Here is a 21,588-nt window from a genome sequence, read left to right as displayed (position 1 = left end):
TTATGTGCTGAATATAAGCAAGAACATTCATATCAGCAGAGGCAAGAAAAAAATTTAAAAATCTGTCAGAGGATGATGCTGAAATATTATCTGCTATGAGTCTGAAGAGAAAGAGCTCTTTCTAAAGACTATGTTCTGAGTAACACAGGAAAAGTATTCTGCATTAAGATACAGTCATCAAACCACAAGATTTAGAGGCCCTTCAATCACACCTGGGGGAGAAAAAGGAGCCCCAAAGAGAGCTTTTCCCTTTAAAAGGGAAAGAGTATTGGACATAAAAATATTTTTAAAAAAATAGAGGGCGGAGCCAAGATGACGGAATTAGGAGGGTGCGCATGGATAGTCCGGGAAAAGATAGTGTAATAAAAGTGGAGTTACTGTAGTCTCAGGAAAAGACTCAGGAAAAAAATTGCAGAGGAAACTCTTCCGGATCTGGTGGATGTGACACGGAAGACCTACGGAGAGAGCAAGGTTGCCTACCGCATGGAAGCCCAGCCGCAGAGTCTGAGCACCAGTGCTGGAAGGGGAAGTTAGACAAAAATCCCGGTAACCCAAGACATTGGCGGGGAAAGGCAGAAAGAGCCTAGAGGGAATGAGGCCTGAAGCCCCGCTGGGGAAAGTTCACCAGGCTGACTGGAGGAGAGAAAAAAAACAATAAATAAGGGGAACTGGCACAGGCACTAGCCTCTCTCTCCACTCACCTTACAAAGCCAAGCAAGACACAGAGCAGGCGCCATTTTGGACATACATATAGTGGTGCCCACCATCAGCAAAGCAGAAAAACCTGACTCTGGTGGGGAGAAATAACAGGAGGTTAGGACCTAGTGAAAGTGTGGAGCTAACAAATTGAGACTGTGAAAATCTGAGGGGGGGTGAGAGAACTCACCGAGTACACAACCTCCGTAACCTTGGCAACCCAGTGAGAGACTGCGGGGAAATTTGAGACCACACTGAGGGTTGCAAAAACTCTTTGTGTGGTCCCAGGGGTAGAGCAGACGAATACCCACAGGGACCAAATTTCATACATCAACTACCCTCAATTCCACTCAGTTGTGCAGAATTACTTTGCAACTGAGTCAAAAAAAAAAAAAAAGAGAGAGAGAGAGAGAGAGAGAGAAAATGAGCTAGAAAAAATCTGGGTGAATCGCCTTTGGCACAACCCTTAACCCTGAAGAACCAAACAGAGCTCTCTGGCCACACCCATCACAGCCTCTAACGATCCATCAAAAGCAGACAGTCCACTTAATCTAGAGTTATAGTATAATGAGGAAAAGCACCACAGTGAAGAAACCAAAGAATATCTCCACAATGCCCAACAAATGCAGAAACCTAGGTAACAAGAACAAGGAAGACACTATGATGCCCCCAAATGAAAAAGACACCACAATTCAAGATTATGAAGATGATGAGATAGAAGCAATGCAAGAAGCGGATCTCAAAAAATTGATAAGAACATTAAGAAGTTATCAAAAACAAATTCTTGAACTACAGAAATGCTTAATGGACAAGATAGAAAATCTCTCTTGCAAAAATGAAATATTAAGGAGGAATCAAAATGAAATGAAACAACTAGTAGAACATGAAACTGATAGTGACGAGAAATCATAATGAAATGAAGAATTTAATAGATCAAATGACAAACACATTAGAGAGCCTTAAAAACAGAATGGGTGAAGCAGAAGAGAGGATATCGAACTTAGAAGACAGAGAACAGGAAAGGATACAGTCAAACCAAAGAAAAGAAGAGGAAATTAGAAATCTAAAACATACTGTCGGGAATATTCAGGATACTTTTAAAAAACCCAACATTCGGATTCTAGGAGTTCTTGAAGGCATGGAGAGGGAGAAAGGATTAGAAGGTCTTTTTAGTGAGATACTAGCAGAAAATTTCCCAGGTTTGGAGAAGGACAGAGACATCCTAGTACAGGAAGTTCATAGAACCCCTACTAAACATGACCAAAAGAGATCCTCACCATGAAACGTTGTAATTAAACTCTCCACAGTGAAACATAAAGAAAATATCCTAAAATGTGCAAGAGAGAAACATCAGATTACTCTCAGAGGATCTCCAATTAGACTCACAGCAGACTTCTCATCAGAAACCCTACAAGCTAGGAGGGAAAGGAGAGATATAGACCAGGTACTAAGAGAGAAAAACTCCCAGCCCAGAATATTATATCCTGCAAAGCTCTCATTTGTGAATGAAGGTGAAATAAAGACCTTTCATAGCAAACAGAAATTGAAAGAATTTGTCACCACTCATCCAGCCCTGCAAAAGATGCTTAAAGATGTGTTACACACAGAAACACAGAAACACAGCCATCAATATGAAAGAAGGTAAAGGAAGGAAACCTACCAGTAAAAGATCATAGGAAGCTCAAGGCATATACTAGAAAATATCCTTGGGAAAATGGAAGAGCAAAGTCACTACTTATCAATATTCACATTGAACATTAATGGACTCAACTCTATAGTTAAAGGCACAGACTGGCTGAATGGATTAAGGAACAAAACCCATCTATTTGCTGCCTACAAGAAACACATCTTTCCAACAAAGATGTATGCAGACTGAAAGTGAAAGGCTGGAAAAAGATATACCATGCCAACTGAAATGAAAAAAAAAAGCAGGTGTAGCCATATTAATATCAGACAAAATGAACTTTAACACAAAAACTGTTAAGAGAGACAAAGAGGGACACTATAAAATTTTTAAGGGTTCAATTCAACAGGAAGATGTAACTATTATAAACATATATGCACCTAATTACAGGGCACCGGTTTATTTAAAAGTATGTTAAGGGACTTAGAGGGAGACTTAGATTCCAATACAATAGTACTGGGGGACTTCAATACTCCACTCTCAGAAATAGACAGATCAACCAGACAGAAGATCAACAAGGAAACAGCAGATTTAATTGACACTATTGCCCAAATGGATCTAACAGATATCTACAGAACTTTCAATCCTACAGCTAAAGAATTTACATTCTTCTCAGCAGTGCATGGAACCTTCTCGAGGATTGACCACATACTAGGCCATAAAGCAAGTCTCAGCAAATTCAAAAGAATTAGAATCATACGATGCAGCTTCTCAGACCACAGCAGACTGAAGGTAGAAATTAGCAACTCAGGAATCCCTAGACAGTATGCAAACACATGGAGACTGAACAACATGCTCCTGAATGAACACTGGGTCATTCAAGAAATCAAAAGAGAAATCAAAAACTTTCTGGAAGTAAATGAGGATAACAACACAACATATCAAAACTTTTGGGATACAGCAAAAGCAGTGTTGAGAGGAAAGTTTATAGCAATAGGTGCCTACATCAAGAAATTGGAAAGGCACCAAATAGATGAGCTTTCAATTCACCTCAAGGATCTAGACAACCTACAGCAAACCAGACCCAAATCTAGTAGGAGAAGAGAAATAATTAAAATCAGAGAAGAAATCAACAGGATTGAATCCAAAAAAAATTGCAAAAAATCAGCGAAACGAAGAGCTGTTTTTTTTGAAAAAATAAACAAAATTGACACCCCATTGGCCCAACTAACTAAAAAAAGAAGAGACCCAAATCAATAAACTCAGAAATTTAAAAGGAAACGTAAGAACAGACACCACAGAAATATAAAGAATCATCAGAAATTACGACAAGTACTTGTATGCCAGCAAACAGGGAAATCTATGAGAAATGGATAGATTCCTAGACATGCAACCTACCTAAATTGAACCATGAAGACATAGAAAACCTAAATAGACCCATAACTGAGACAGAAATTGAAACAGTAATAAAGGCCCTCCCAACAAAGAAAAGCCCAGGACCAGATGGATTCACTGCTGAATTCTACCAGACATTTAAAGAACTAACTCCAATTCTTCTCAAACTATTCAGAACAATCGAAAAAGATGGAATCTTCCCAAATTCTTTCTATGAAGCCGGCATCACCTTAATCCCTAAGCCAGAGAAAGATGAAGCATTGAAAGAAAATTACAGACCAATATCCCTGATGAACATAAACGCAAAAATCCTCAATAAAATTCTTGCCAGTAGAATACAACACATCAGAAAGATCATCCACCCAGACCTAGTATGATTTATCCCTGGAATGCAGGGATGGTTCAATGTGCACAAATCAATCAATGTGATACACCACATTAACTAACTGCAGAAGAAAGCCATATGATTATCTCAATAGACGCCGAGAAAGCATTCGATAAAATTCAACACCCTTTCATGATTAAAACTCTAAGCTAATTGGCTATAGAAGGAACATTCTTCTATATAATCAAAGCAATTTATGAAAAACCCACAGCCAGCATCCTATTGAATGGGGAAAAGTTAGAAGCATTTCCACTGAGATCTGGTACCAGACAGGGATGCCCACTTTCACCAATGCTATTCAATATAGTTCTGGAAGCCAGAGCCATTAGGCAAGAAAAAGAAATTAAAGGGATATACAAATTGGGAAGGAAGAACTCAAACTATCCCTCTTTGCAGACGATATGATTCTTTACTTAGAGGATCCAAAGAACTCTACTAAGAGACTATTGGAACTCATAGAAGAGTTTGGCAAAGTGGCAGGATATAAAATCAATGCACAAAAATCAACAGACTTTGTAATCACAGGCAATGCCATGGCTGAGGAAGAACTTCTAAGATCAATCCCATTCACAATAGCTACAAAAACAATCAAATACCTTGGAATAAACTTAATCAAGGATGTTAAAGATCTCTATGATGAGAATTACAAAACTTTAAAGAAAGAAATAGAAGAGGATACCAAGAAATGGAAAAATCTTCCATGCTCATGGATTGGAAGAATCAACATCATCAAAATGTCCATTCTCCCAAAAGCAATTTATAGATTCAATGCAATACAAATCCAGACACCAAAGACATTCTTCTCAGATCTAGAAAAAAATGATGCTGAAATTAATATGGAGATGCAAGAGACTTCGAATAGCTAAAGCAATTTTTTACAACAAAAACAAAGCCGGTGGCATCACAATACCAGATTTCAGGACATACTGCAGGGCAGTTGTAATCAAAACAGCATGGTACTGGTACAGAAACAGATGGATAGCCCAATGGAACAGAATAGAAACACCAGAAATCAATCCAAACATCTACAGCCAACTTATATTTGATCAAGGATCCAAAACCAATACATGGGCACCATTTCTAGTCCCAGCTGCTCCTCTTCCAAGATGGCCCAAGACCTGGGCCTTGCACCAACATGGGAGACCTGCAAGAAGCTCCTGGCTCCCAGCTTCGGATTGGCACAGCTCCGGCCGTTGCAGCCATCTGGAGAGTGAACCAGTGGATGGAAAACCTCTCTGTCGTTTCTACCTCTCTCTGGAACTCTGTCTTTCAAATAAATTTTAAAAAATCTTAAAAAAAATTAACTTTCTAGAGAACACACATTCTACTAATTTAAGTTTTACTGCCTATGAGTAGACACACCCCCTGGTTAGTTTTGGTTTTAATATTTAATATAGAAACTTGGATTTTGCTACTTATTTTATGTTCTTATTAATATACTGAAATTCTTATAGATAGATAAATCATTTTAAGAGAAAATATACAGATAGAAAATCATTAAACATTTATTGTATATTGAGAGACAAAAATATTCCTACAAACAAAAATATTTTTCTATGATTGTTATTAAAATATATGACAACATATAAAAGATACTAAGTGGGGAGTAAAGGTTAGCATGACACCATATCATACAGAAACAATTCCATGAGATTTATTTTAGATAACTTGCAGATGTGCTCAGACTGCATGTTGGAAATAAGAATGCTTTAATTTCCTTTTCAAACAAAATCAGCATCTCTATCAGATTTCTGGACGAACACCCCTAATTGCTGTATATGTAACTCCCCATCACTCTGAAGCCAGTAGCATGTTAAATACTTTTAAATTCCCTTTACTCATACACATCAGCTTTTTTTTTTTTTTTTTTTTTTTGGACAGGCAGAGTAGACAGTGAGAGAGAGACACAGAGAGAAAGATCTTCCTTTGCTGTTGGTTCACCCTCCAATGGCCGCTGTGGTCAGCGCACTGCGCTGATCTGAAGGCAGGTGCCAGGTGCTTCTCCTGGTCTCCCATGTGGGTGCAGGGCCCAAGCACTTGGGCCATCCTCCACTGCACTCCCTGGCCACAGCAGAGAGCTGGCCTGGAAGAGGGGCAACCGGGACAGAATTCGGTGGCTCAACCGGGACTAGAACCCAGGATGCCGGCGCCACAGGCAGAGGATTAGCCTATTGAGCCATGGCTCTGGCCACACATCAGCTTTCCAGAGAAGCAGTGATAGCAGAAATTATTAACTTCCAGAACAAAGGGAGAACTCCATATACCAAAAGAAAAAAGAAAAACACAGAGGAATTGAAACTGGGAAAACATTTAAACACACGCTTTTAGATTACATATAAATGGCTAAGGCATGCTTGTATATAAAGATGCTTTAAGAGGTTCTTGAAAAAATGGTATAAAAGGATAAGTGCATCTTCTATGAACTTTTGAAAACAGCAATGCCAAATCTCATGAGCTCCTAGAGAATGTGATAACACTGTTCACCAGAATAGATAAAATACACTAAAAAAACTGATATTAGCAAGGCAATAAGGGATAATGCAACCAGAATTTGAATAAACTGTTAACAATTGGATTTTTTTAACTTTTATTTAATGAATATAAATTTCCAAAGTACAGAATATGGATTACAATGGCTTCCCCCCCATAACGTCCCTCCCACCTGCAACCCTCCCCTTATCCACTCCCTCTCCCCTTCCATTCACATCAAGATTCATTTTCATTTCTCTTTATATACAGAAGATCAGTTTAGCATACATTAAGTAAAGATTTCAACAGTTTGCTCCCACACAGAAACATAAAGTGAAAAATACTGTTTGAGTACTAGTTATAGCATTAAATCTCAATGTACAGCACACTAAGGACAGAGATCCTACATGAGGAGTAAGTGCACAGTGACTCCTATTGTTGACTTAACAAATTGACACTCTTGTTTATGGCATCAGTAATCACCCTAGGCTCTTGTCATGAGCTGCCAAGGCTATGGAAGTCCCCTGAGTTCACTGATTCTGATCATATATTTTAAGAAAAGCACTTTAATAAACTTTAGGCAGCATATACTAAAGCAGAACACAGAACACAGAACTACTATAAGTCCTAGAAATTTCTATTTAGGCCTATACCCAGCTAACCTGTGTACATATTCGTTCACCAAAGGATATATGCAGAGATGGTAGTGTAATAGTCTAGTAATGGAAACTACTGAAATGTTCAGTTACATTCCATTGTTCACTGTAGAAGAATGAATACATAAAATTTCAGTATAATAATGAAGAAATAAACTACAAAAATATTTAATACTACCTTTTATTAAATTCTAAATTTCAAGACATAAAAAAAGCAGAATGAAGTCAAGCAGAAATTAATGACTAAGAAAACAAAAGGAAGAATAAATATAGGCTCTATAGAAGACTGCTTAGTTAAAAATTAAAAACAAAGTCAAATAATGATACTAACGAAAGTTAAGCCAAACTGACAATAATAAAGATAACACAAATAGCAAATTAGGAAAATTACAAAAATGTAAGAGGTACATATCAACATGAAATAGCTATTTAGTGATGGTTGTAAAACCAGAGGCAAGATGTGGCAGCTTGCTAAAAATTCAGAATCTCAGTGAACTGAAATTTTAAATGAAGTATATAGAATAATATACATGAATTTCTATTATCATTCTTTACCAAACTCAAGAAAAACTCCTTGACATAAACTGATGAAATAAGAAAAAAATTTTTGACAAATTCTTAGGAGGAATTTAATAAAACATAAAAGCTGACTTTTAAAGCGAAACCTCCATTAAGAAACCACAGATAATAGGATACCAATCTTAGGATTTAATAGCATATGTACTTCTTGCAACTGACATCACACTCTAAAAAAACTATAGAGATTTCCAAATTGTAAGGCTTAGAGAGAGACACCTGATGCAACTATTGTTTATGTCATTATTCTAAAAATTAAAGAGATATAATAAAAATAAAGTAAATAGAAATATTTAGGAAATAGAGACAAGGTTTTACTATTAGCTTACTGTATGTTTGTCTTCTTGGAAAACCTATTATTTCATCAAAAAACAAATGGAATTATCTTATGAATTTAATAAAATGACTATTACAAACACACAAAAATTATCTTGTCCATTTTAATGCTGCAATTAATATACACGTATTTATGATAAATGTGCAATATATAAAATATTTAAAAATAAAAATCAATGTTAATAAACTTAGAATAACTTATGCCAAAATTAAAATGTTCTAAAACACATTCAGTATGATTTTAAAAGATAAAATATTCAAATGAAAATATTTCAAATTTAAAAAGCTCATATTTCTTGCAAACATGCAAATATTTACTTGCAGACAAAATCCTAAAGGTATTTTTTTGAGAGTGACTTTTCAAAATGAGAAATCTATACTGGAGTTAAAATGGAAGAGCTTAAATAATGTTTAAATTCATTATTTATTCTTCATCAATAAATCTGAGCCTAAAAAATCTCAGTGAAGCATGAGGAAGACTAACCCTTGAGAATCACAAAATAATAAAATGCTATAAATACATAGGCATGAAATTAGCATGGCAAAAAGGCATTCAATTAGAAAAAGGATAAAATTAGAAAGATGCTTTAAAAAGCCTTTCCAGCATTCACACCTTCCAATATCCCCTTCCAGAAAAATACAGGTTAGAACAATTAGAATAACTATCCATAAACAAAATCCCCTTCACAAAAGCTAAGGAACAAGATGAGAGATCATAGCTCCTAAGTGCAGCCTAGAAGAAATGACACACTGACAAAGATCAGGAAGACTGTCTCACTTTACTTACATTACATTTGCCCCAACCCCAGACTCCACAGCAAGGATAGAGATACCCTCCATGTGGAGAAGAAGAGCAAATGACCTCTAGACTCCGAAGCCAGGAGCCAGGAGCTTCCTCCTGGTCTCCCAAGAGGATACAGGGGCCCAAGGACGTGGGCCATCTTCTACTGCTTTCCGAGGACATAGTAGAGAGCTGGCTCTGAAGTGGAGCAACCGGCACTACAGATGGCGGCTCTCCCCATTATGCCACAGTGCCGGCCCCAGTTTATTTAATTTTAATCAATGTACTAAGTAATAATTTTGTATTTATACACACATATTAAGAAAAACTAGATTGTCAAAAGATGGATAGAGCAAATCATTCGATATTTACTTGGCAGATACCGTGAATATGTACTACACCTAAGGATATAACAATGAATGATGTAGACAAAAAACATTTAGATATGCTTTCACACGCCATATATACACATGTGAAAACAGAAAAGAAAGCATAAGTAAACTCAAGAACTGTGAGTAAAGACAGTTTGGACTAGTGTACATGATGACCTATTTTAAGTAAGATTGGCAATGATGATTCTCTGAGCAGATCATCTGGGTAGGCCATCTAATATGTAGAAGTGCGTGATGCTGCTAAACATCTTACAATGCATATGGCTGCACCTTACTCTGAATCAAAAAACATTATCTGACCCAGAATATCAAGATTGAAAATTATTTCTGATTTAAGGTGATAATAATTGAATGCTTGAAAAATAAATAGACTGGTAAAATCATGCAAATAAATATATATTGAGTATTGCATATTTGATAGTCTCCTGAAGATCCCTTGGCTATTTTAAAAGAAAATAAATCTTCTCGTTGTATATGTTTGTGTGTAAATATATGTATGTGTGTGCTTATATGTAATACTTTAATCAGCCTTAATGTGAAGACATTTTGGATGGTGTTTTATGTGTAGAGGGCACTGTTCTTTATTTGTCAATTACCCATAAATTTACAAACACCTAAAAACCAAAATATATTTTAGAAGTAATTTTAAAAATCAACAGACACATATAACTTGTACAGACTTTTGAGATACTATCTGATGTTTCAAAAAGTACATACATTGTATAATGTGCAATCATGGTAAATACACCTATCATCTCAAATATTTAGTATTTATTTATGGTTGAAGCATTCAAAATCCTGTGTTCTATGTTTTAATATAAACATTATCTATGGTCACTCTATTGTGCAATATATCCCCAGAAATTGTGATTCCTGTATAACTACAACTTTGAACCCATTAATTTAAGTGTTTATTGAGGGGCTGATGTTATGGAGAAGAAAGTAAAACTGCCGTCTGTAACACCGGCATCTTATATGGGCACTGGTTCCAGTCCTGGCTGCTCCACATCTGATCCAGCTCCCTGCTAATGGTCTTGGAAAAAGCAGCAGGGAACGGCCCAAGTGCTTGAGCCCACGCCCCACCCACATAGGAAACCTGAAAGGAGCTCCTGGCTCCTGGTTTCAGCCTGGATCAGCCCCTGCTGTTGTAGCTACCTCCAGAATGAACCAGGTGATATACAATCTCTCTCTCTCTCTCTCTCTCATTCTCTCTCTCTCTCCCCCTAACTCTGACTTTAAATTAAATGAATAAATCTTTACCCAAAAAAAGTGTTTACTGAACAAGCATAGTAAAAGTTACTTTCAAAAGTATTCATTTGGCAGCCGGCATGGTGGCATAACAAGTTAAGCCACCTCTTGGGACACTGACATCGCATATGCGTGCTGGTTCAAATCCTGGCTGCTTCACCTCCAATCCAGCTCCCTGCTCATGCACCTGGGAAAACAGCAGAAGATGACCCAGTTTCTTGGACCTCTGCACCCACATGGGAGACCTGGATGAAGCTCCTGGCTCCTGGCTTCGATCAGGTCCCTCCCTGGCTATTGTGGCCATTTGTGGAGTGAAACAATTGATGGAAGATCTATCTCTCTTTTATTCCTTCTCTCCCTCTGTAATTCTACTTTTCAAATAAATAATCTTTTTTAAAAAATATACATTTCATTTATTTGAAAGAGTTACAAATAGGGCCAGCGCTGCAGCTCACTAGGCTAATCCTCCGCCTGCGGTGCCGGCACCCCAGGTTCTAGTCCTGGTTGGGGCGACGGATTGTGTCCTGGTTGCTCCTCTTCCAGTCCAGCTCTCTGCTGTGGCCCTGGAGGGCAGTGGAGGATGGCCCAAGTCCTTGGGCCCTGCACCCGCATGGGATACCAGGAGGAAGCACCTGGCTCCTGGCTTCGGATTGGCGCAGTGTGCCGGCCGTGGCGGCCATTTGGGGGGTGAACCAACAGAAGGAAGACCTTTCTCTTTGTCTCTCTCTCTGTCTAACTCTGCCTGTCAAAAAAAAAAAAAACCCAAAACAAAAAAAAGAGTTACAAATAGGTAGAGACAGTGAGAGAGGTCTTCTATTCGCTGTTTCACACTCCAATGTCCAGAGCTGCACCAATCTGAAGCCAGGTCTCTCACACGGGTGTAGGGGACCAAGTTCTTGGACCATCTTGCAGTGCTATCCCAGGCCACAGCAGAGAGCTGGATTTGAAGAGGAGCAGCTGGGACTAGAACCGGCGCCCATATGGGATGCCGGCATTTCAGGCCAGGGCTTTAACCCGCTGCACCACAGCACCGGCCCAAATAAATAATCTTTAAAATTATATATTCATTTGAAAAATTTTATCATATATATACACTTGATATCATTTTTCTTTTCCCAGAAAAACAAAGAGGAATCTACTCACTTGCCATTCAATGCTGCTACACCAACTGTGCTCCGAGCAATAGACATGCTGGCTACAAATGTCCACTGTTGGCTCTGTGGATCCCATCTCTCCACAGTATTCAGATAGCTCCAGCCGTCATGGCCACCCACAGCATAAATAGGGCCTTCAAGTACTGTTACACCTAGGATGATGGGGAAATGAAGATTGTGCCTAAAGTTAATAATATCATACTATACACTTCAAAACTTGTCAAGAGTATAGATCTCTCATTACATGTTCTCATCCCAATGAAATAAAAATTTAAACACTTGGAATGGATTTATTTCAGTGAGCTTTCTTGAATCAAATGAACAATGCAAAAACTATGATCACATTCAGTTTAGAATGCAGTTGCTCAAAACCAATTGCAATCAGGAAGAAACTGCCTACCATTAATTGATTCATTACATTAAAGTGAAAAACAATGTTTACAAGTAAAACTATATTTGATATGGATGTTTTATAAAGGAAAACCAATTCCCTTATTTAAGAAGAATCAAATCTAAACATCAGAGATGGTATTTCTTGTGCTTCTCCTATAGAATATTTTGATACTGTAGTTTATATTACTTTAAGCAATGTTACATTAATGCAATATAATATCATTAAACTAAATTTCAGGGCACTGTCCTCTGTATTTTTGCTTTCTAATAACTTTAAAATGAACTTACATGAAGGTTAGAACAAAAATCTGACAACTCGTTTTATTCAGTGAAGTCACTCAACCTGAGCAATTCCAACAAATAAAATTAACATGAGTCATCAATAGAAGAAATATATATGCTTAGCCTCTGGTTTCCCAGTCAATTCACTTTTTCATACATAAATTTCATAAATGCTAAACAGATGCTAAATGTTAAATACCATGTTAATATTGACTGAAGTGGTCGCTTTTAACTAAAAAAAATATGCTATGTATTTCCCAAAAGGATAAAATTCAATGTCTGATTGTCAAGAACTATGAAGTGTCTGTAATTTTCCTCTGCTCCCAAGCTGACAAGTTAGACAGCTACAAAGTTATGCATATTAATAGAAGACAGGGTCAAAGAGGAAGGGCAGTTTATTGCTCATAGCAACAACAGTAGTCAGAGCACCATCAATTGTCGCTTCTTTTGCTGACTCGCCAAGTCCCAACTCCCACATGGTGCCCCAGAGAAGATGACCAAGGTGGCCTTTATGTTTTCTCTGCCTGTCCAAACTTTAGACAGGTTCCTCCTGCCTCTAGAGCCCTGACCTCATTTTCCTTAGAGCATTTACTTTAGATAACTTGTAATTGCAAATTACTTCTCTGCTCCTTTGAGATGTAAATCTTTTCAAAAAGCCTCTTCTTAGTTTAATAGCCTAGGACTATCTTTCTCAATGACCTGAGAGTCATTCCTTTGAAATGCAATCATCAAGTAACATATCCCTTCTCCCAGTTTATCTGGGAGAACAGGAGTCTAATTGCAGTTAGCAGCTTTTACTAGTGAAACTAGAGACCTGAAGATAGGAGAAAGTTGACTTTTCCCTCCAGTAAAGCCAATTAGCAAACATAGATTGTCTAGGATCCCCATCTACTTCAGGTATTGAAAGCTCAACTACCAGTGTCTTTAGAAGAATTGAGTTCAGCTGCTTTTCTGGTCGCTCGTCTGTATTACAATACCATCGAATAAAGGCTATCTTCCATGTATTTTTTTCTTTCTTTCCTTTTTATTTATTTATATTTTCTGAGAGGGAAGGAGGGAAATGGGGAGGAAGAAAATGAGGGGGCTAGAAAGAAAGAGACAGAAATACAGAGAAAGAAAGAGAGGAAGAGAGAGGGAGAGAAAGGATTTCCATTTGCTGGTTTACTCCCCAAGCATCCACAATGGGCAGTACTAGGTCTAACAGAAGCCTGGAGTCAGGAACTCAATCCAGATCTCCTGCATTGGTGAAAGAAATCCAATTCTTTTTTTTTTTTTATTTTTTTTTATTTTTTTATTTTATTTATTTATTTATTTTTGACAGGCAGAGTGGACAGTGAGAGAGAGAGAGACAGAGAGAAAGGTCTTCCTTTGCCGTTGGTTCACCCTCCAATGGCCGCCGCGGCCAGCGCGCTGCGGCCGGCACACCACGCTGATCCGATGGCAGGAGCCAGGTACTTCTCCTGGTCTCCCATGGGGTGCAGGGCCCAAGGACTTGGGCCATCCTCCACTGCACTCCCTGGCCACAGCAGAGAGCTGGCCTGGAAGAGGGACAACCGGGACAGAATCCAGAGCCCGGACCGGGACTAGAACGTGGTGTGCTGGCGCCGCAAGGCGGAGGATTAGCCTAGTGAGCCACGGCGCCGGCCAGAAATCCAATTTTTTTAACCATCACCTGTAGCCTCCCAAGGTAAGCATTATCAGAAAGCTGGAGTCAGAAGCTGGGAATTAGACTCAGTGACACTAATGTGGCACACAAGCATCTTAACTGATAGGCCAAGCATATGCCTCTTCTATTTATGCTTGCCTGGTACAATTTTTGCTTTGAGAAGTGTAAACTGAAACTTATACTTGCAGTAGGTTGTACTGCAGGAGAGGAAATTAATTTTTATTGGCCAATAAACATATGTATCCATTGCTTGCAAAAGAAGTTTTTCAGTATCCATGAGTTTTACTTTGGAATGAAACCATCTTTTTCATCCTAGTGTTTGTTTGAATAACTTTGCCTTGAAATACAGTCCAGAACAAAGGATAGTGACTTGACTTAAAAGATGCTTAGAGGGTCCAGTGTTGCGTCCTGCAACACTGGTGTCTGATATGTGTGCTAGTGTGAGTCCCAGCTACTCCTCTTCTCATCTAGCTCTCTGCTAATAATACCTAGGAATCTTTTTAAAAAATTGGGGCTGGTGCTCTGGTGTAGCAAGTTATGCCACCATCTGCAACACAAGTATCCCATATGGGCACCAGTTCAATTCCCAGCTGCTCCACTTATGATCCAGCCTCAGCTCCATGTTAATGTGTCTGGGAAACCAGCAAAGGATGGTCCAAGTGCTTGGGTCCCTGCACCAGCATAAGAGACCAAGATAAAGTTCTTGGCTCCTGGCTTTGCCTGGCCTAGCCGTGGCCATTGTGGTCATTTGGGTACTGAAAGAGCAGATGGATGGAAGATATTTTCTCTCTCAGTAATTCTTTCAAATAAATGAATTAATCTTTAAAAATAAATATATATGAAAGCCTACATTCTAGAGGAGAATACAGACAATAAAAACATACATAATGTTGAAATAAGTTACATATTCTTTTTAAAAAAGATTTATTTATTTATTTGAAAGTCAGAGTTACACACAGAAGGGGAGCGAGAGCGAGAGAGGTCTTCCATCCGCTGGTTCACTCCCCAGTTGGCTGCAATGGCCGGAGCTGTGCAGATCTGAAGCCAGGAGCCAGGAGCTTCTTCCATGTCTCTCATGTGGGTGCAGGGGCCCAAGGACTTGGGCCATCTTCTACTGCTTTCCCAGGCCATAGAAAAGAGCTGGATCAGAAGTGGAGCAGCTGGACTAGAACTGACGCCCATATGGAATGCCAGCACTGCAAGTGGCAGCTTTAACTGCTACGTCACAGTTCCGGCCCCAGAAGTTATATATTCTTTAATTATTCAAGTACTGCTGGTGAGAATATCTGGGTTGAAGGTGAGGCAAATGCAGAAGAATGCTGTAGTTAGATTTCTGGGGGCTGGCATTGGGCACCACTCACAACACTGGCATCCTATATCAGAGAAGGCTTCCAGTCCAGCTCCCTACTAATGCTCCTAAGAAAGCAGCAGATGATGTCACAAGTACTTGTGTTCCTGCCTCCCATGTGGGAAACTTGAATGTGCTTCCAGGATCCTGGCTTTGACCTGGCCCAGCCATGGCCATTGTGGCTATCTGGGGACAGAACCAGTGGATGTAAGATCTTTCTCTCTGAGTCTTCCTGTCTGACACTCTGCCTTTCAAATTCATAAAATAAACCTTTAAAGATTTTTTACTTTGGAGTGTAAATCCCCAGGCTCATATTCCAATTTATTATTATCAGCTATATGACACTATAAAACTATATAAATTCTTTACATCTTAGTATCCTCATTTGAAGAATACATATCTTATAGCATTTGTGTGATGATTAAATATAAAACACACATAACAGTGCTTGACAACTAATAATATCTTAATCAATTTTAGTTATTTTTTAAGTCAATCATCAGTATGATCTGTGTTAGGTGAGGTTGTTAAAGCTAAGACACTTGGGATACTAAACAGGATGACAGAGTAGTGTAAGATATATCATTACTCTAAGAACTTAAATTCCTCTCCCAAACATCTCTACTATATATTAAATTAAATCATTAACAAAGTAATATATTTCCAGGAATACTATTTAATAAACTATTTTTGGAAAGTATCAATTTCTTGAAAATATTCAAGTGTTATACTTCCATATTATAAAGATTGTTTGTAGGTAGTCACAGGATTTCTGAACTATGCCTTATAATGTCATTTGCACATTTCTTGCAGCTGTGATGATTTCATTTCAGAAAGGCCTCATTAAGTAGAGTGAATAATTAGACTAGAATAATTTCAAAATCAGAATGATACAATCAACTACTTCCTCTTGTTTACTAAAAATACCTTTAGAGATGCATCAAGGTGAAGAGTACAAATGTATTTTCCTTTGGTTTGTTCAGAGTCAATATTAACCTTGTATTAAAAAAATAATTTAGGGATGGGCATTTGACCTTGAAATTTAGGTGCTGCTTGGGACACCCATATCCCATATCCGAGTGCCTGGGTTTGAGTCCCAGCTTCACTTCCTATTCCAAGTACCCTATATGATAGCATTGATAGCTCAAGTACTTGGTTCTCTGCCACCCACAAGAAAATGAGTGGGTCATGGTCTGTCTACAGAGATGTCCACAAAATGTTTTCACCTAAAAGAAACCTATGGAGCTTTCACAACTAACTCTAGATGTTTATTTCACCATTTCTCTATAAATGCACTGATAGACATTTTTTCTGAAAATAAATTACTATTTCTTTGTATTCTTGTTAATATAATCCATGAAGATACTGATATATTTATTTTAAGATATAAACTGATCCAATTTATAAATAACATCATTTTAATTACACAAAATAATGATAAAACTCATTTTTAGCATTGCTTAACTGTTTGCATACTAGCTATGAATTTCAAATTACAAAAGTTAAGTTGTGGAAGACCTTTTCTGTATGAACTTAGTGTATTTTCTCTAATAATCCAACTTTGCCCCCTCTTGATTAGTGAACTAGAAATTACAGAGAAGCTAAGAGAGAGAAAAAAAAAGAAAGCTAAAAGAAGTTTTAGTTAAAGAAAAATAACATAAGTAACTTTGGGGTCTGATAGAATATGGAAGCATCTATGATCAGTTAAAAAAGAGTAAATTTTATATGAGAATCTAAGGAATGCTGAAAGTTTTTGCACTGGACAATGATGTTAGAGGTGCACTCTATTAGTTTAATATGATCCTGGTCTTTAGGACTAGTGTATAAAATATGTGGAGAAACAAGTGATGATATTGTTAATTTTTGTTCTATGTCTATATATTTTCCCCAATAAGCTCTTATTTAAGAATACAAACTTCATGCATTTCATAAGTACAACTTTAGTTAAATAGTGATTCTTCCCGCCATACCCACCCTCCCACCCACACTCCCATTCCTCCTCCTCCTCCCTTTCCCATTTCCAGTCTCACTCTCCATTAAGATCCATTTGCCATTAACTTTATACACAGAATTTGCATACACACACACACACACACACACACACACACAAACTATTCTTCTACAGCCAAGACAAGGGCTATTTAAAGTCATTGCATGTTGAAATTAATCTCACTTTTTTTTTTGAAATTTAATTAACTTTGAAGAAACACCCAAGAATGAACATCTTCTGTGAGCACTTAGACATAATTATAATACAACACTTTGAGGACAGAGGTCCTGCATGGGAAGTTAGTGCACAGTCACTTCCGTTGTTAATTTAACAATTAACACTCTTATGTTTGACGTCAATGATCACCAGAGGCTCTTGACATGAACTGCCTAGGCTATGAAAGGCTTTTGAATCCACAAACTCCGTCAGTATTTAGACAAGGCCATAAGCAAACTGGAAATTCTCTCCTCCTTTCAGAGAAAAGTACCTCCTTCTTCGATGACCACTTCTTTCCACCGGGGTCTCACCCATTGATTATCATTCTAAGAGTCTGCTGTGAACTGCTTCCCATGCTGGAGCATTCACACCTTATTAATTCTATTTATTGTGATTACCAAACACTTAATCCTATCCATTTGATCACTTTAACACTTAAGATGGGATTTCTACCATCTAGCTTAAGGGGATTTGGGGTCCCATGGCAAGTTTTAACTGTACGCTTAGAAGTAAGTCCAAAGGAATGTATGTAGAACTCTATAGCTTTACAGTTACAAACTTCATACACGCCATAACTACAATTTTAGGAATATGGTAATTCTTTTCACCCATACTCCCACTCCTCTTCCTCCTCTCTCTCTTATTTTTTGTTGAGATCTATTTTCAATTGACTTTATACACATATGTTTAACTCTATGTTAAGCTTCTGACAAATAGTAAAGATACCAACATGTAATCGTTGCCATAGTGATTAAGTAGTTCAGGTGCAAGATATATTGTGGATATAATATTAACAGGATAAAAGCAGATTTTTTATCCAATGTGATAGATCAATAAAAAATTAGAAAAATATATTTGTTTAAATTTCCACAACAGATATTGAGTACTTAAGGTATCCCATCAGACTATTGGCAACAATACCATAAATTACACTGGCACAATATTAATATTAGAAGAATTGTACTACTTGAAGACTGTACCTTACTGCATCAAGCAGTGCTCTGTGGCCATACACAAGTCTGTGTATGATATCAGCATCTTGAGATTCCATGACATAGAAACATTTGAAAATAGATATTCTTTTTTTAAAGATGTATTTTACTTATTTGAATGACAAAATGACAATGATAAAGTGAGAGAAAGAAATCTTCCATCAATTGGTTCACTACTCAAATGGCTGCAATGGCCAGGGCTGGGAGTTCCAGCCTGGAACTCCATTCAGATTTCTCATGTGGGTGTCCAGGACCCAAGTATTTGTGCCATGTTCTGCTCCTTTCCCAGGCATGTTAGCAAGGAAGCAGTTCAGAAGGGGAGCAGCTGGGCCTCAAGCTCACACTCTAATATGGGATGCTAGTGTCATTGGTGGCAGCTTAACCTTTTGCACCCAACAAATGGAAAATCTCTCTCTCGCCCTCTCCCTATTTCTCCCTCCTTTTAAGTTCCTCTGCCTTTCAAATAAATAGATCTTTAAAAGAAAAAAAAAATGCCAGTCTGCACCAACGGATTCTCCTACTTTCAAATCATTCTTTACATTGCCACTAGAAAAATCGTCCTAACACAAATGCAGTAAGGCATTTTCTTGCTCAAACTCAAATTTTATAGGCTTTCAAGCATTGCAGAGACTATGTGCAACCTAGGTTTATTCCACCTTTCCAATCTTATTTTCACTACAGCTCCAAATTCTTTATCATTTGATGTATTGCCATTGCTCAAATGTTCTTGCACTTTAACACTGTGTATCTGGGCTCCTCTGATGAAATTTTACTGCTCTTTTCAGATATGATTCAGAGTGGAAGCTTTCAATAAAACTTTTGATTCTTTTAGTAACATTTTATCCATCCTGTAACATCATGCTGCAATAATTCACTTATTTGAATCATTACTGTAAGATACTATAAGTGCAATGGATATTTTAAAAATCATGGTATTCATGTTACTTATGAAGTAACATTATACATATCTCCTTTAAATGGTGAGAGCTGTCAAAGAAGTTCTGCTATTAGAATATATCAATTTTCTGGGGAACTGAGAAATAGTTTGGGATCAATATGTGAACTATCTCACCAGTGTCAGAAGAACAACAAGTTCTTCACCTCTGTGATGAAGAGTTAATAGAATTTTCAGACAACAGACTTGAAGTGAAGCTAAGATCATTAGGATCCACCTGAAGAATTTTGGCAGTGGAATTCCACTTTGTGGCCTGCATAATTTTCTGGAAGACACACTACAGCTCAGGGCAGAGGTGGAGAAGTTCCAGCCCACAGGCAATATAAGGCCCATGAAATCATTTGGTCTGCTCCTGCCAAGGAAAGTACCAATGGGACTCAAAATTCAGTAAATCAATAGCAGAATAATTTTTAAGCAGATAATTTTGTATGGCTTGTGAATGATGCCATAAATGCCCAAATGATCCTTGGCAGAATAAAGTTCCTCACCCCAGGAGACAGGAACCAGAAAAAAATCATAAAGTTGGTTTAATAGATGTTTAATCATCAAAAAGATGCTTGACATTTACTTCAAGTGGTTATGAAGATTTCCCTGACAACTGAAGAACAGCTGGCTTCAATCTCTACAGGGAAAGAGCAGAACAGGGATCTTCTCTCTGTCCAGGAGCCATTAAAGAGAACTGACAGTTTCACTGCTACTTAAAAAATAGACACTCTGGGATCTGAGATCCTGCCGCCTTTTTCACAATCTGCCAGAATTCCATCAATCAGCATACTCCACTCAACTCAATCTGTGGCAACATGAGCTTAAAAATAACAGTTCGTGGGTTAATCAAGACATTTTTTTAAAAGTATGTTTCTGCATGAGCTTCACCTGAAAGAATGAAAAATTTCCTTGAATTAGGACTCAGATTTCAAAATTTTAAAATCCTCAGGATAATTTCCATGTGCAGCCATGATTGAGAACTACTGCTATAAGGGAAAGACACCAACTTAGGTTAGACAAGAAAGTAAGCACCAAAGAGAAACTGAGAGAAATTGCTATAAGAGAAATGAAAATTTAAAATTTTTTGAAAGAAAAGTAACGCATTGGAGTTAATTGCAATGGAAATTGTGAGTAATTTCAGATCCTAATGAACATCCTTGAGAAATCATGAGGCAAAATTAAAGTGTGAAAAAAATATATAAATGGATATGGATATGGAATTACCGTTTATAGCCATTGTCTATATTCTTACTAAGCTAGGGTCTTCCTGCATTTTACTTGCTAAACTTCTTATTCTGTGAAGTATTAAGCCTTTTACTTTAATGTAAATTTAAAATATTTTATCTCAAAAACTAAATAAAAAAAGGAGAAGGAAGGAAGGTGGGAGGGAGAGAGATGGAAAGTGAGGGAGGGAGGGAATATCATGTTCTCAGACTTGTATCTACAAAGCACATTGAATCTGTTGAAAACTAATTAAAAACTAAACTAAAATAAAAATAAAAATAAACCAAAATTTAAAAAAAAGAGTCTCAAGGTGGGTGCGGTGGTGGAAGATCTCATTTCTTGCAATGAAACAGATTATTAGATTGGCCTTCCGACAAAACTCAGTCATATATTTTTCATAAGTACACATAAAATGACAAAACACCAAAAATAAATGTTAGTAAAAAATTGAAGAATATGAAAATACAATAAAATATAATATTTGTGTTAGTGTTATACAAGGATAGAGGGACATTATATTGTGCTAAATTTATATTGAATTTATACAGATTTTTGAAGTTACTCCTCCAGTTTGGCAGGCACACTGTCCCCCAGAGGGCTCCAAGCTGGAATCCTGCCAGGCTCTTCCCACAGCTTTATCGCCAGTAGCTTGGGCTGCTGAAGACTGCTCTTACTTCACTCCAGAGATGATGCTGAGATTCTTAGCTGCTGGGGTCCTGAGTTGTGCTTGTCCATACCCTCCATGTAGGTACATAGTATCTCTCTAATTTGTGTGTAGTTTCCTCTGCCATTTTTTCCCTAACTCTTCCATGGGACTACACTCTC

At 37.6% G+C, this 21,588-nt stretch overlaps 1 protein-coding gene across 1 annotated transcript in view; it reads right to left on the bottom strand.

The window, feature by feature from the left end:
- Window positions 1–21,588, bottom strand: part of KLHL1 (kelch like family member 1) — a 419,379-nt gene that overhangs the window by 50,966 nt on the left and 346,825 nt on the right. Inside the window, exon 8 of the mRNA XM_002712985.5 lies at window positions 11,702–11,864. Coding sequence (XP_002713031.1) covers window positions 11,702–11,864 — 163 coding nt within the window. The remainder of the gene's footprint in view (window positions 1–11,701; window positions 11,865–21,588) is intronic.

Source organism: Oryctolagus cuniculus, chromosome 9 (assembly GCF_964237555.1).
Source record: "Oryctolagus cuniculus chromosome 9, mOryCun1.1, whole genome shotgun sequence".
Taxonomy (NCBI): Eukaryota; Metazoa; Chordata; class Mammalia; order Lagomorpha; family Leporidae; genus Oryctolagus; species Oryctolagus cuniculus.
Note: the sequence above shows the minus strand (reverse complement) of the source record. Positions and strands in the feature narration are given on the sequence as shown.